The 15,999-nt window shown below is 46.1% G+C and overlaps 1 protein-coding gene across 1 annotated transcript in view; it reads left to right on the top strand.

The window, feature by feature from the left end:
- The window catches only part of LOC104870774 (SH3 domain-binding glutamic acid-rich protein), a 42,149-nt gene that overhangs the window by 18,863 nt on the left and 7,287 nt on the right, over window positions 1–15,999 (top strand). The window contains exons 4-5 of the mRNA XM_010636536.3: window positions 12,929–13,003; window positions 13,429–13,521. Of these exons, the coding sequence (XP_010634838.1) occupies window positions 12,929–13,003; window positions 13,429–13,521 (168 nt within the window). The remainder of the gene's footprint in view (window positions 1–12,928; window positions 13,004–13,428; window positions 13,522–15,999) is intronic.

Genomic DNA, 15,999 nt, shown 5'->3' with positions numbered 1-15,999 from the left:
GGTTTTTTTTTTTTTTTTTTTTTTTTTTTGGTACCAGGGATCGAACTCGGCTCCTTGCGCTTGCAAGGCAGGGTGGCAGAACCACTGAGCTACATCCCTGGCCCGAGTTACTTCTTAAAATAGCAAAGAATCATCCAAAATACTATAAATAGCTTTTAAAAGAGATTTTTAAATTCTTAGTTTTTGCAGGAACTTAGAACAGTGGATCCTCGTATTGTTTTCCTACACATGAGTCCCGCTTTTAGGTTTGTTTCCACGGTTCCCACGTTCCTCTCAAGAACAGTTATCACTTACATTGTGCAAAGTTTCTTTATCCTTCAAAAGCCGTTGTAGAGCTCCGAGGAGTGAGGCTGGAGCCCAGAAATGAAGCTGCTGTGTGTGGCTCGGCCATCTGGGCCGGCGAAGACCCGACCGTAATTTCAGCTCGCACGGTTTTTGTTGACATACGTGGAAAACTTCACGAACGCGTGTGTCGTCCTCCCACAGGAACCACACTGGTCTTCTCTGGGTCGTTTCCATCCCAGTGTACTCTAAGATTTCTTACACGTTCGGATCATGCCAGGTTTTTACTAAGACAGTTTAAGATTATGATGTTCACAATTTTACTGGGTTTTTTTTTTTTCTTCTTTTTTAAATAAAGTTTACAATACTCAAATATAAGGGCTGGGGCTGGAGCTCAGCGGAGACGACTTAACTGCTTGGCCTGCGTGAGGCCCTGGGCTCCATCCCTGCACAGGAGCTACCCAGAGGCCCACGATGCTGAGCTGAGGGGACAGAGCCGCAGGCAGCAGCCCCCGGGGCCGTGGCAGGCTCCGGAGTTGTCTTTCGTACAGCGGAGACCTTGTGAGAGTTTTCGGGCGAGGACTACGGTAATCTTCCTTCTCCAAGAAGGAAATGGCCAGTGTGGGACGGGTGGGCTGAAGGGGGCACAAGCTGACTGCAATGCACACGAGACTCTGCAGCTCGGGTAGGGTGGTGGGGACGGAAGGGGAGAGGAGAGGGTGATTTTGGGAAGAGTCGCTCGCCACGGCTTGCTGATGAGCTGCACGCTGGAGAAGGGGGCCGGGAAGGAGGAGCGGGGAGGTGGCTGCGGAGTCTGTCCCCGCCCGGAGGGCGAGCTTAGCGGTCCCCGCAGCAGTCACAGCCGACTTCCTCATTCCCACATGACAAAGTTTTACTTAGTAACGTGTCTTGCATCTGTTCACGCCGTTACCATCTCACAACGGCCTTATAAATGGCTCGGCTACCGTTCCACCAAGCTGCTGTTGCCATAATTTTCTTTAATATGCTTATAATTTTGTTTGTTTGTTTGTTTTTGGTACCAGGGATCACACTCGGGACCTTGCCTTGAGGCAGGCAGTGGAACCACTGAGCTATCTGTAGTGATTATTGCCAAAAACAAGTATTCTTTCTTTTGAAATATTTCCTCAGATGGGGCCGGGGATTTAGCTCAGTGTTTCGGTGGCCTGCCTTGCAAGCGCAAGGACCCGAGTTCAATCCCTGGTACCAAAAAAAAAAAAAAAAGAAAAAAGAAAAAAAAAAAGAAAAAAGAAAAAAAAAAAGAAAAAAGAAAAAAAAAAAGAAAAAAGAAAAAAAAAAAGAAAAAAGAAAAAAAAAAAGAAAAAAGAAAAAAAAAAAGAAAAAAGAAAAAAAAAAAGAAAAAAGAAAAAAAAAAAGAAAAAAGAAAAAAAAAAAGAAAAAAGAAAAAAAAAAAGAAAAAAGAAAAAAAAAAAGAAAAAAGAAAAAAAAAAAAAAAAAAAAAGAAAAAAGAAAAAAAGAAAGAAATATTTCCTTAGGATAAATTGCAGGAGCTCTTTTAGCGAGACCAAGCTACCCAAAAGATCTCCTTTCCTGGAGGCAACCAGCACACCTCTGGCTTTATATCTACCAGTCTATCTCCACCCACAAGATCTCATATTGTGTTGTAATTTTTAAAATGCATAACTGTTATCAGATGTTATGGGACTTTCTGTAACTTGCTGCTCTGCTCCTTCACAAAGCCACTGTGGAGATTTTATGAATCTTTCAAGCAGCAGCAGCAGCAGCAGCAGCAGCAGCAGCAGCAGCAGCAGCAGCCTCTGTAACTTAGTAGCTTCTGGAGGCTCCAGTAGAATTCTAGCCTTAAAGACTCCCTTTCTCATACGATAGCATTTAATACCTGTCAAGAGAAATGCGTGGTGAATGGACCATGAGGCTGAAGAAATTTAAGTAGATTGTTTCGGGTCACAAGGCTCACAAGTTGAAGCCCTAGCATTTGAATCCAGTGTTTTATATAACTGGATTCATGTGATGTGTATTAATCCAATCTCTTCTTCATGCCCCTTTGTTGAAAGGCAGTACATTTATAGAAACAAACTATCATTAAGATTACTACAAATGAAAAAAAAATCATTTGCCATTTGTGGAGGTAACTGTTACACTAGTATTTTGCTCTGAAATGAATGAAAAAGAAGACTGAGCATTTTTCCACCGTTTTAACAAGAATCTATAATTCATACCTATTGTAGAGAGAAAATTATTTTTTCACAAATCATATGTCAAAGAAATTATAGACTCAAGTAAATCGTCCTTTTGCAAACCCCACTGTGATAACTGTCTACAGCATTATCAATGGATAATAAAAGGGTTGGGAGAAGACGTTAGGTATCAGGCTGGGGATTTAGCTCAGTGGTTCCACTGCCTGCCTCGCAAGTGCAAGGACCCAAGTTTGATCCCTAGTACCAAAAAAAAAAAGAGACATTAGGTATGTTTTGGGAGAACAGAGTTAGGTTTCTTGTGCTAAAATATCACTACTTTCTCCCCAGTATTGCTTGCTAAATTCAAAGGGGAAACTGACTTTCATAACAAAGAGATCAATTTGTCACAACCTTAACAAAGCAGCTAAAACCCAACACCGCCGATACCATGTACTGCCTGGGGTGACACCAAGAGGAAGTACACAGCCTCAGCTCTCAAGCATTCTTGCTACGTATTTAAAGTTCATTCCTTCAAGAAAAAATTTTTTTTTGGAGACAGGGTCTCACTAAGTAGTTCAGACTTCCCTGGAACTCACTATGTATCCCAGGCTGGTGTTGAACTCACAGTGATCCTCCTGCCTCAGCCTCCCAAGTGCTGGGATTATAGGCGTGTGCCACCACGCCCAGCTCCCTTTAGGAAAATTTATTTTACCAGCTGAGACAGAGGATTTTGCAGAGCAGCCAACAGTGTGCAGGCAATGGAAGATTTGTCGGCTGAATATGGAGATGACGGTCTGGGTCTCCTCCACTCCCCTATGGTTTGGCTCCTCTGAAAAACTCATTTTGATTGCAGTGAAGGTGGTGTTAAGGGGAGGCCTTAAGAGGGGATGAGATCATTGAGAGGGATTAATGCCTTGCTCTCCAGCATGAGTTCTCACGGGACTGGATCAGTGGCCTCACTTAGGTTGTTACCAAGCGAGGCTGCCCGGTGCTGTGTCTCTTCCCACACGCGTGCCTGCCCTTCCACTTTCTGCCATCTGTGAGGCCGCTTCGGGACTTACCAAACTCTGAAACCGTTAGCCCACATAAACCTGTATTCTTTACAAATTACCCAGTCTCAGCTATTCTGTTCTAGCAACAGAAAATGGACTAAGGCAGTCTCTGCAAAGAGCTGAAGTCGTGCTCAGCCCTTGGAGATCTAATAAGAACTAAGCGAGTGGAACGAGAGAGCGGAGGTTCTATGGGAAGATGGAACCGCCCGTCGGGGCAGTGGAATTGAGAGCGTGTGCTCCACTGGAGAGGCCCTCCCTCGGGGAGCGCTGGGAGGTTTCTGAGAACCCAGTCTTGAGAACAGGTGAAGACCAGAGGTGGGGCAAGAAAGGTGAACTGTCTTGCAAAGAGCCTTCCCTCACTTCTTCTGTAGACAAAAAAGGACCGTGCAGAGCAATGTAGAAAAGATAGCGACAGACCCAGGGCCCAGGATGGCATTTACAAGCTCAGAGCCAAGCACAGCGCCTAATGATAGTAGATATTCGACTCTGAGGCTGGAAGCAATGGTTATTTGACAAGCCGAGGTCGATGACATAGCTGGAGATAGGAAATACTGTTCTTCAAGTTAGAGGTAAGCGGGGCAGGTTTGTTTATTGCAACTTTTTTTTTTCTCCCCCAAATCCTTGTTTTGCTATCTATCCACAGTAAGGTAAATCTATTTTAGTCTCTGTTGTGTTTTATCTCGTTCCATTTTCCTTTTAACATCTTCTTTTTCTTGACAATTTTTAGGGGGTCCTGTGTGGTTATTTTGATCATGTACACGCTGCCTAATATTTAAATCAGGTCGAACATATCTATTTCCTCCAACAGCTGTCACATCTTTATGGTGAGAACATCGTCTAGTGTCTTGGAACATACAGAATGTCCCTGTTATCCACAGGGCCGCTGTTGTGCATGATTAATGAAATTCTCCCTAGAGGGAAGAAAGGCATGGCTGTGGGGCTGTAAAACCTGTCTGGAGAGACCAGAGAGCTCATCTAGTCTGATTCTTTGCCCCCAGACGCACAGGACCATCAGTGCTGTCGCTGTCACTTGGGTTTGGGGGAGTTTGTGCATGCACACCGGGAAGCTGTGAGTAGCCACGGGAAGACAGATGCATGCTCTATGGAGATGACATGACTTGTCACAGTGTCATATTGTCGTAAACAACATTGTGGAGAGGTGTCAGCAAGGAAAGTTAATCTCACTCGAGCTAAAAATAGGGACCCTTGACACTTAACGTAGAATACATATGTTTATTAAATGATATTAAGCATCATAAGCAGCATTATGGCTTTAAAAATTTTTCTTAGCCAGACATGGTGGTGTGTGCCTGTAATCCCAGCATTTGGGAGGCTGAGGCAGGAGGATTGCCATGAGTTCGAGGCCAGCTGGGGCTACATAGTGAAACTCTGTCTCCAAACACAAAAAAGCCAAAACAGGAAGGAAATGTTTCTTTTCTTAGGTAGGCTTTATGTACTAGGTCCAGTACCAAGGTAGTGTTTTCAAAATGGCTTTGTAAACAAGGGTTTGGTCCATAAAGTTGATATTTGGTATTTGTTTTTTAAAAGCATCTGGTCATAGCTGAAGCGTCATTTTTTTTTTTTTTTTTTTTTTTCCTGGTGCCAGGGATGGAATTCAGGACCTTGCTGTTGCTGGGTGGGCACAGCGCCACCGAGCTGTACCCTCAGCCCCAAATAACCATCATTTTTCATATGACATTTCTACGATGTTTTTTGTTATTTCCTGGCAAGAAGCAAGACAGATTCTTATTAAATCTAAGCAAACAAGTATACTGACATAAAAAGTAAAATGCACATCCCAGTGCAATAAGTAGAGGCAATAAGAATTTTTGAATTCTTAAGGGATCAGATAGGGAGAAAGAAGTGTGATTTATAAATAATTCAGTTTGTAAAAGCAGAGTTGATTACACTGCTATGATTTATACAAAGTTGAAAACAGAATGATAAAGTGCTTCCTTGTAAATCCAGAAAAGAGGACATTAAACTGACACGAGCAATATTCCTAACAAAACTGTTACCATTTTTCACCATTTCACGTTATGCTCCGTAATTCTTAATCCATTGGCTCTCGGATCAGTGGTCTCACGAATCCATCTGCTTCTCTCTCAGAAGTTTTAACTTGGGCCCCTGGTTCGGTCTCAGAGTTCTCGGCGATGCTGTCAGACAGCTGTACCCCAAAGCACCTGGCTGAACTTCCTTCCTGCGAGGCTCTGCGTGGTCTTCCTCATGGGCGGCAGAACATTCCGACCTGTGGCTGACGGTAGAAAACTTTAAGGGAAATGTCTCAGTGAAACAGGCTAAAAAAAATATCTGTAGATGACAGAGAATTTGAGATGGGCGTGGTTTATTTATTGTTGATAATTTTCTGAAGTCAAAGATGTGATGATAGTTAAAAAAAGAACAAATCACCAGATATAAAATTCAGGTCATTTCTGTAGCAGACAAAACAACAAAGTCAATCAAAAAAAAAAACTTTGGCCATCTTATCTGTAAATATAATCATAAAGCCTGTTTTCAAGGAATACAGAACCATTACATCTAACTTGCCAGAAGGAGTGAACACAGAGGATAAATCTTGATACGATCCCTGTAGCTATTCAGAGACAATGTGTCAGCTGTATACTGAGCATATGGGGAAAATATCAAGCAACAAGTCAGGCCGAGAGTAGGCCCGAAACATCTATATATTTTAAAAAGTACGAGGAGGATATGGAATCACCACTGAAAAGTGTGGTCCTTAAATGTGCTAGACTCAAGTGAAAGGAGTACATATGTGATGAAGTTAGTTTTGAAAACAACTGAAGTTCTGATCGCTGACCTGTACCATTCCTGCAAAGCAGCACAAGGATCAATGTCTTTTTTGCGTTATTTTAGTGAAAGAAATATTATTAAGTTAGTAATGGGAAATGTCCATTTATGTATGTAATCAGGTTTCCCCCAGTTGGCAGAGGTGAGCACCTTCATAACAGTATTATAGAATCACATCACAAAATGCTGCTGCTGTGTGACTATCCTGGCCAGCAGGACAAAGTGCCTGACACACGCAACTGAAGGAGGAAGTGGTTTATTTGGCTCACAGTTTCAGAAGGTTCAGTCCATGGTCAGCTGGTTCCGAGGCAGGAACGTCATGGTGGAAGGGTGTGGTGGAGCGAAATTGCTTACTTTATGGTGCTTGGAAGCAGGGCACAGGGGAAGACAGTCCAGAGAGAGAGAGGGAGAGAGAGATCTGGTCTCTAAAGACAGCTTGCCTTCTCTAACCACGCTCCACCTCCTAACAGCAAGTTGAGCTCTGAACAACTGTGGATTAATCCACTGGTGAGAATAGCACCCCCACGATCCAGCCACCTCTCCAGGAGTCTCAAGTCAGTCACGATGAGATGAACCGGCTTACATTCAGTGATGAGTGTTGTCCTTACAGAGCCGCCTCATGAAGTCCTCAGGTTTCAGTGGCCACCCCAACACCGCTTGAGAAATTTAAAATCTCTCTTGGTTGGTTCTCTCTTAGGACTCATTTTCATCCGATGGATAGGCACAAGTAATACATCGAGACAAGGTAATTCATGGCCCAAAGTGACTTGGGATCAAGCTCTGATATTTGTTTCTGATATGAGTGTTCATCTCTGTTGGAAGCAGATTTGAGAAAGGCAAAATATTTAATTCAGTAAGCTCAGATTCCCAGTCATATGAAGAAGGACCAAGCTGAGCGGATAGTTTGGGTACCTTCCAAGAGAGGAACACGAAGGAAAGACGCAGGTGGGGACAGACAGGACCTCCCCTCCCTCACACGGGGGTGGGCAGAGGTGCTCTGGTGAGTGTCTTTCACCACCCTGCTCCCACTTCAGACTCCTCGGAGCATGGTGGCTTTCTTTGTTCTGCACAGGCTAGTAACTTCTTCCTGAAGGGGGCTGGCCCTCCCATAGGACTTCTGTCCTTATTCTTGCCCCAGCAAGGCTTCCTTCAGAGCACCATTGTGCAGTCCTCACCAGGAACCCTGTCCTTGTGAAGATACTGCTGGTGACCCCCAGGTCTGCCATGGGAAAGGGTTTGGCACGCCACGCCATGCCTGTTGCTGTGCACTTTTGGAACCTGCACTGGGCTGGTCCCATGGGGCCTTTCTTCTCACCGATGCACTCGACCATGGGCTTGTCTAGCACTTGGGCCTGCCTTCTCCTGCTGCCCCCAATTAATGGGCACCACTGGCATTGTCACTTGCAGGTGCAGGAGCTGGAAGTGGACTCTGAGAGTTGGTCCAGGCACCCGAGTGGGGATTTCTGATCTGCCACAGCCTTAGACTCACAGAGTGGAGCCAAGAGAACTGATTTTTATAAATAGAGGAGCTGTTCAAACCCAGGAGTGCATCTTTAGCTAAGAGAAGCAGAGTGGCTTCTAACTGGCCAAGTGGAAAAGCTCTAGGACGGGGAGATCTTTGAGTTCAGCCAAGGGAATTATTCCTGCCCTTTCACAAAACTGGGCCAGTGCTTCCCAAACTTGCTGGAAGAATGCACTTGGACTGGGTATGTGGTTCAGTAGAGGGCTCTTAGCATTTGCAAAGCCCTGGCTTTGATCCCTAGTACTACCTCACCACGTTATTTCTGCTCAAACAAAATACCTGACACCCAACGTTAAAGGGAGAAGGGTTTATTTGGCTCACAGTTCACAGAGGTTCAGTCCCTCGCAGGCCGGCTCGAAGGCAGGGATGGCAGACAGGCATCACAGAGGAGGAGCAGCACGGTACACACAAGGTAGCAACAGCAACAAGGGACCTGGACAGTGTCCTTTTGCCCCTTTTACCTTATCCAGTGCTGAACCAGTGTCCTGATTTAGTAATCACACACCCTTAATCACGGTGCCACACAGTCTAGATTAGGGGACATCTAGACCCAAACCGTAACACCCATCCACTCCTATTTGAAAAAGGAGACTTAGAGAAACGTGCGAAGAACCACCGAAGATAAGAATTCGAAGGATAAAAAGGAATTCTGGGACGTGACGAGCACCACACTGGTTTGCGGTCCGCGGGAGAAATACACCAAACTCGAACTATAACAGAAATAAAAGTCCTACGTGAGAGGTCAGAGGCCGGAGTCAGACGTGAGAGGCAGGCCCGAGATGGGAATAACAGGAGCTCCAGGAAGAACAGAAGGCCCAGCGGGGGAGAGCGGATAGCTACGCAGACTCCAGATGGTGGGCGGTGAAGACGCTGGTGCGGCCGCCTCGGCAGCCCCTCATCCCACGGCCGCTGTCTGCGGACCAGACCCGGGAAGCATCCCCGAGAGGCGGATCCCAAAGGGTTGGATGGAGAAGGAAGCCGGGTGGCTCTGGGGTGCTGTTCTCCCCGCAGCCCCCTCCCTCCCTCCGCCTCCACCCTTAGCCCAGCAGGGCTCAACAGACACATCTGTCCCTCAGCAGAGCAGGCCCGGAGCTGCCCTTACCCAAGAGGGACAGAGAGCTGGGTGGACGCTGGCGTCAGCCTGCACCCGGCCGCATCGCCTAAGCACGCAGGGAGCTGTTAGACCAGGGAAAGGCAAGGGCCGCATCCGAGATGGAGTCGGAGAGACCTCAGCAGGGGCTGCCTGGTGAGTTCAGGGCTCTGCCGGTGCTGAGAACTCCCTCGTGGGGCAAGCACTGAATAGCAGTGAAATCAAGAATTTCTAACTATCTTCGAGACATCCGGGGGTTGTGGGAGGGCAGTGTGGGAAAGGGGATGCATGGGAATGTCCATTGTAAGGGCACTGTTTGGGTCAGGTTCTGAAGGGCTTCTTGCAATTGAGGTAGACGAAAAAAGCGTCTCGATGGGGCTGTACGTCACTTGTAACTGTGCTGTTACTGGGTTAATGATGACCACTATGAACAGTGAGGTTAACAGCGGGTGCAGAGGCATCTCAGAGCATTTAGGTTAACAAGGCAGGGGCAGAACCGGTGAAAACAGAATGAAGAGGCTCTTGAGCCAGCAAAAGGAAGGGAAGGAAAAACATACAAGAGAAGACAGACAAGCTATAAGAAATCAGTATGGTAGAAGGAGCCGAACTATTTTCCTTCTTCTAGGACAGCTGAGAAAAGGTAAAATCCCTAGGAGGGAAACAGAAGACAGTTTTGGGTTCTTTTGCATTGTCCTACAATTGGTGCTGTGACCGTGAATTTTCTGTTCCTCCTGTTAATCCTATGGATTTATGGTGCATTCACTTAAGTCTGTGTTATTAGTCACATTTATCTTTATGCTTTTTATGACTTCTTGATGGATGGACTCTTACGTTTCTCACGTCTCCTTGTCTCTGCTAACCCTCTTTGTCTTTATATCCGTATTATATATTTGCGAAGTCATTCCAGATTTTCTGATGATAACTGTTTCATGGTATACCTTTTTTCTGTCCACTTAGTTTCAGCCTATCTATGTCTTTATTTTTATAGTGTGTCCTTTGGAAACAGCATAGGATGGACTTTTGCATTTTATTCATTTTGACAGTCTCTTTCTTGCCCTTTCTCCTTTTTCTGCTTCGTTTCCTTTTCATCCTCCCTCGGCTCCTCTCCCTCCCCCTCCCCCCTTCCCGCTTCCTTCGTTTTCTTTTTTGTGGTACTGAGGATTGAATCCAGGGGCTTCACAGTGAGTTACACCTCCAGCCCTTTTTATTTATTATTTTGAAGCAGGGTCTCATTAAATTGGTAAGTTGCCCATGCTGGGCTTGAACTTGCAACCTTCCTGCTTCAGCCTCACAGGGTGTTGGCAATACAGGTGTGTGCTACTGCATCTGGCTTGACAATCTGTCTCACCAGTTGAAGTATTTAGTCCATTAGCACAGAAGTAGACATTAATACAGTTGTGCTTAGACTTGTTTTGTAGTACAGGTCCACTGGCCATGAGCTCTTAGTTTCCTTTTGGCTGGTGTCTTTATTTCACATTCATTCAAAGAATTCTTACTCAACTTTTTCTTCTTTTAGTACCTTCAGATGCGGTTTTCCCCCTCTGTCCCCTTGTCTCCATAGCTGCTGATGAGATGTGAGAATCCTCCGAATCCTTGTTTGTGTCATGTTTCTTTCGCTCCTTGTAAAACTTCCTGTTTTTACTTGGTTTGTTATAAGCTGCCTACGCGGGGTGTTGTCTGTTCTTATCCTTACTGGGGTCTGTGGAGAGCCTTGAATCTGTGACTAGTAGGAAATTTTCGCTTATTATATTTTCAAGTATTTGCATCTCACTTCCCTTTGCCCTCACTTCCTCTTCTGTAATTCTAATTCTATATGATAAACATTTTATTAATAGTCTGCATTTCCCCGAGGACTTAAAACTTTTTTAGTCTTATTTCTGTCTGGTCTTCAATTTGGATAATTTCTACTGATTTACCTCTAAGTTTATTAATTTTTTCCTCTTTCATCTTCATTCTGCATCCAGTCTAGTAAAATTTTCAAGTATTGTCATTTTTATAGTTTCTGTTTCTCTACTGAGATCTGCAATTATTTCATTCACTGCAAACATATTTCCTTTATATTTCTGAGCATAGTTATAATAGCTGCTTTAAAATCCCTGTCTGCTAATTCCAACATGTTGGGTGCATTCTGGATTGGTCTTCATGGGTTGTTCTTTTCTCTTGAGGATGAGTAACATTTTCTGGGCTTTTTGTATGTCAAGTATTTTGTTTTTGTTTTTTTGTTTTTGTGAGACAGGGTCTCACTATGTAGTTGAGACTGACCTGGAACTCACTGTGTAGTCCAGGCTGGTCTCAAACTCACAGCGATCTTCCTGCCTCAGCCTCCCGAGTGCTGGGATTACACACATGTGCCACCACGCCCAGCTTTGTCAGGTATTTTGGATCGTGCCTTGGACATAGTGCATCTGGTATGTATTTTGTTACATTCCTCTGAGGAATATTGGCTTTTTGTTATTTCAGCAGGCATTTGCTTTCTTGGATTCAAATGGCAGCTCTGTGTTTCCAGTAACAGTTCAAATCTGTTGACTTCATTTCTTTTTAAATTTATTCCTGAATTTTTACCTGTATGTCTTTGTGTTATTTTTGTGGTGGTGTTTCTAGTGGCTATAATCTAAATTCTTTCTCTTTCACAGCCTAAAAATCAATACTATAGCTTGTTGTATACCATGTAGAAACACATACATATATATATGCATGGTTCCTAGAAATGTTGGCAGTTTATAAACAGTATCTGGGGACCCTTCTACCTTAGTTCACATGGGCTGGGGTTTGCCTCAAATATTTCTTTGTGATTCTTCAGTCAAAAATTCTGTTTTCTTTCCAACACGTTGGCAAACATTAAAAAGTCCTTATCTTTCTTCACTGACAGAGAGAATAAAGAAAAAGTTATTGTGATAAAGAACATGTTATTATGGGAAAACGAATTGCCCTCACCTTTTTGAAAAGAACCTAATAAAAATATCCTCACCATTTTATTCAGTGTAACATAGCTTTATTTGTAGAGGCAAAAACAATGTGAAAATTTTGAACATTCAATTGGGAAATGTTTGAATAAATTGTTATTTATTTTGCCCCCCACCCCCAGGGATTGAACTCAGGACCTTGCACTTGCGAGGCAGGTGCGGTGCCACTGATTTAAATCCCTGGCCCTAAACTGTTATTTATTATTAAGCAGATGTTATAAAGAATGACGTAGAAGCCAGGCATGGTGGTGCACGCCTATCATCTCAGCGCTTGGGAGGCTGAGGCGTGAGGATTGCCATGAGTTTGAGGCCAGCACAGTCTACTTACTGAGTTCAAGGATGGTCTGAACTGCATAGTGAGACCCCATCCCCCGCCAAAAAAGAAAGATATAGAACTGTACAAATCAACCAAGACAAATACCCACGAAATATGAAGATTAAGCATTGTTATTTCACAGTGTTCTTCTTTCAATTTCAAAAATGACAACAAAAAAAGGAAAATAACAACCAATTTTCCAATAGTCTTTAAATATTAGAATACAGTTGGTCACACATCAAAATTTTATCTATCTATCCCTCCTCCAGATTGAACCCAAGGCCTTTGTCCAGCCTGGGCCAGAGCTTGCAATTCTCCTGCCTCAGCTTCCCAGAGCGCTGGATTACAGGCCTGCGATGTGGTGCCTGACTTTCACATTTGTAATACCGCTCACCACAGAAGGGTGGCGCTGGAGCCTGTGCGTGTGGCTTCCTTTGTTCCCGTTACTCCGAAGTGCGGTTTTAGAGTTTGGGGACAACTTCCTCCATTATAGAAGCATCAGGTAGGAAAGGCAGGCCTATCCCAGACCCTGACTTGTGAGGCCACGTTTTCTGCCTTTCTGCCCTTTCTCATGTCTCCGCTGTCTGTGCGTGGTAAGGTCCGTCCCACCAGCTAAGGAGTTTTGGTGTTGATGAACCGAAGGGTGAAGACAAATATAACTCGAATAGTTACATTTGATCCTCGGGAACATTCTGAAATATTCTCAATCTCTACAATGCAGGTGACAAAGTCGCCTGAAGAAACATCTTCCCTTCCCAATGGCGATGTAGCAGGAGAAGCAGAGCGCTCTGCCGAGGTAAGGCTGGCAGCCCAAGCCACTGCCCCACGCCACCTCAGGGTGATTCCTCGGGCCTGTTTCTCTGCCTGCTGTCGGTCTGCTCTATCTGTCCGCTTGTCCATCCGTCCATCCATCTGTCCATCCGTCACGCCTACCCTCCCGCCTGCCTTATTTCTCTCTTTATACCCATCCATCTATCTGTACCCTCCACAAGCCTTAAATGGGTGACTTGAACCTCCTCACCCAGGCCGTTTGTTACTGGCGCGAGCACAGCAGTCTACGGACCGACACTGATAACCCCGCCTGTGATCCCGGGTCCGGCAAGCTTGTGCTCTGGTAACCAAGCGGCCTCATCAATAGGAGGTCTCTGCCAGCAGGAGCGGCCTGGTCTGCCCACCGAGCTTATCGAAGGTTACTGACACCCTGGGTTTCTTTCCCGACAGGGAACAGAGAAGGCCGAAGAAACCGGAGAGAAGGACGCACAGAAGGGGAGCGGTGACGACGCGGGCGACCTCCCCGAGCCCCCGGAGAAGAGCGTGAGTGTCTGCTTTGGGTGTGGTGGTTTCTTTGCTTTCGGGTCTGTTCTTCGATTACCGGGCTTCTGAGAGATGTCTGGGACAGGGCACGCTCGGGTGAGAAATTTCACAAGCAAGGAGCCTAGAGTTCCGTAGGGAGGACGCTGACACTTTTCATTCAATTGCCACCGGGAGCAAGGACTGACCAGAGCCAGAGTAGGACCCTGCTGGCCAGCCTGGGGTGATGTGTTGTCCTCCTTAGGGGTAGGTCAGGTTCGCTTCTGGGTCAAACCAAGGTCCCTAGGCCGTGATCTTGAATAAGGGCCAACTCCACGCCCCCAAGAGCCTTGCTCATGGGGAAAGAGAGCCGAGGGAGCGCAGTATATCTGAGGGCACCAGGAGGGACTTGAGGATAAGGAAGGGGGAACTGTATAAAATGCTGCAAACATCACAGTGTGTTCGTGTTCGTATCTGGCTTTTATCAAGGTGAATTGTGGCACTAGAGTAGTAAAGTTATCTGGAGTTGTATTGGTTGCCGCCCAACGGCCCTATCTGAAAATCTTTGTGCCCTTGGCTTGTCTCACCTCCTGGGCTCCCTCCAAAAGTAGTCTGCAGGGAAGTTCCCACCCTGGAGGGCCTGAGGCCCGGAGCGCTGTCCTCCTGCCCTTCCCGGGCCAGCTGACCTCTCCTCGGCCCGCCCCGCCACCCCGGCCTGACACTGACCTCCACTGACACCTGTCCTCGGGGCTGGCCACGTGTTCCTGGCCACGGCCCCCACAAAAAGAGCTGCTGTGCAAGATGTCCCTCGGCTGAGCTCTGGGCTTCTGGCTTTGTTGCAGCATTGAGGGGCGATTACTTACATTGCACAGTGAGCAGGTCACGCCTGGCCCTAAGATCTCGCGAGGCTGAGTGATCACCTCGGAGATTACAGTTGTCTACACGGAGGCGCTCGTCTGTATAATTGTCTGTCAACCATAAGAGTCAGTTCAAGGATTGCATAGAGAGGACTTTTAAGGATCTGCTGAATTCTGGTATTTTGTAATTTTGTGAGGTGAATTTGAAAGCTTGTGATTTTTTTTTTAAATTAATGTGCCCTACACCTCATTCCCGGGGTTGTTTGAGGCAAGAATTTCACTACATTTACTCAACATTTTATAAACAGACTGAGCCATACTGTGTGCTAGGCAGAATTCCAGGGCGTGGAGTTTTGTCCTGGCAGAATGAGTCATGATGACAGTCTGCAAGACACCTTCCCTACCCAAGTATCTATCAACAAACGAAGGTCAATTCAATCTGATAGAGTGTGCTAGGTCCCTCTGCAACCATTCCCAGCTGACCTATACGCGTTGAGACCCGCAGTTACCCCTTACTGCCCTCCTGGCTAGCTCTAAGGCTAACTCCATTTTTATTTTTACTTACTTATTTATTTTATTTATTTTTTTGTTACCGGGGATTGAATTTGGGACCTTGCACTTGGGAGGCAGGCGGCAGAACCACTGAGCTACATCCCCGGCCCTCCATTTTTAATAGTACCTTGTTTAAGCTGGACACGATGAACATAATTGGACTTAGAAAACGCAAAACTATTCGTAACTGATAATTCTATGCTGCGTGTGGTGCATTTCAATCTGATCTTATTAGACAAGAAGAAAATGAATATTCTTGGGCAGCTGAAGAGTTAACAGCCCTTCACACACCCAGTCGTGAACCCAGGTTTATTTAGCTCGTACCTTGGTCCCGGACTCTCAGGTCCAGGGTGGAAGAGCCATACAATGAGGGAGACACAGTCATGTAAATCCCACAGTCATGTAAATGCGCCAGGCAGTCTGGGAGACAAGAGAGTGATGGTTGTGGGAGCAGAGGAGAGGTCCCCAGCTCCATCTAACGGGTAGGAAAGCCTTCCTGGCAAACATCCCTTTGAGCAGAATCCCGGAGGAGGGTCCGTGGGAGAAAACCCCACGCGACTCAGCAAGGCTGAAATGAGTAGGGCGGGGTCCAGAGCGAGCCTGAGATGGAAGTTTGCAAACACGTGGGCAGCACAGCGAGGCTGGTTGTCTCCTGGAGCTGTCTGTCGGCTGCGGCGTGGAGAGCAGGATGGAAATGTGGGAGGAAAGGGGCGTGATGGCAGTCGCACCAGGGTTAGGCCAACCCACGCATCACCATGACGACAGAACCTGAGTTTTGTAACAGGGGCCCGGCTCTCTCCCAGGTGTTCCTTGGGCACTGACACTTGTGTCATCAGTGATGTCCAATGGGAGGTCAATTTGATGCTTCCTGGGGCTGTGTCCCCTGGGCTCCCTCAGACTTGGCCAGCCATGTAGCAGCACATTTGGGACCTTCTCTGAGATCTGAGATCCCGGAATGGCCCAGGCCTGGTGGTGCTGACCTGGGAGACATGGCAGTGCCTTGGACCCTCTACCTCTTGCCTACTGTGACTTTGCTTTTCTTGTTACTAATCTTGAGAGATAGCTGGCAGAGGAGGAGGGGAAGGGGGAGGGG

This window comes from Fukomys damarensis, unplaced genomic scaffold (genome assembly GCF_012274545.1).
Source record: "Fukomys damarensis isolate Sample0158 unplaced genomic scaffold, DMR_v1.0_HiC HiC_scaffold_24, whole genome shotgun sequence".
Lineage (NCBI taxonomy): Eukaryota > Metazoa > Chordata > Mammalia > Rodentia > Bathyergidae > Fukomys > Fukomys damarensis.
This window is presented reverse-complemented; position numbering and strand designations above follow the sequence as displayed.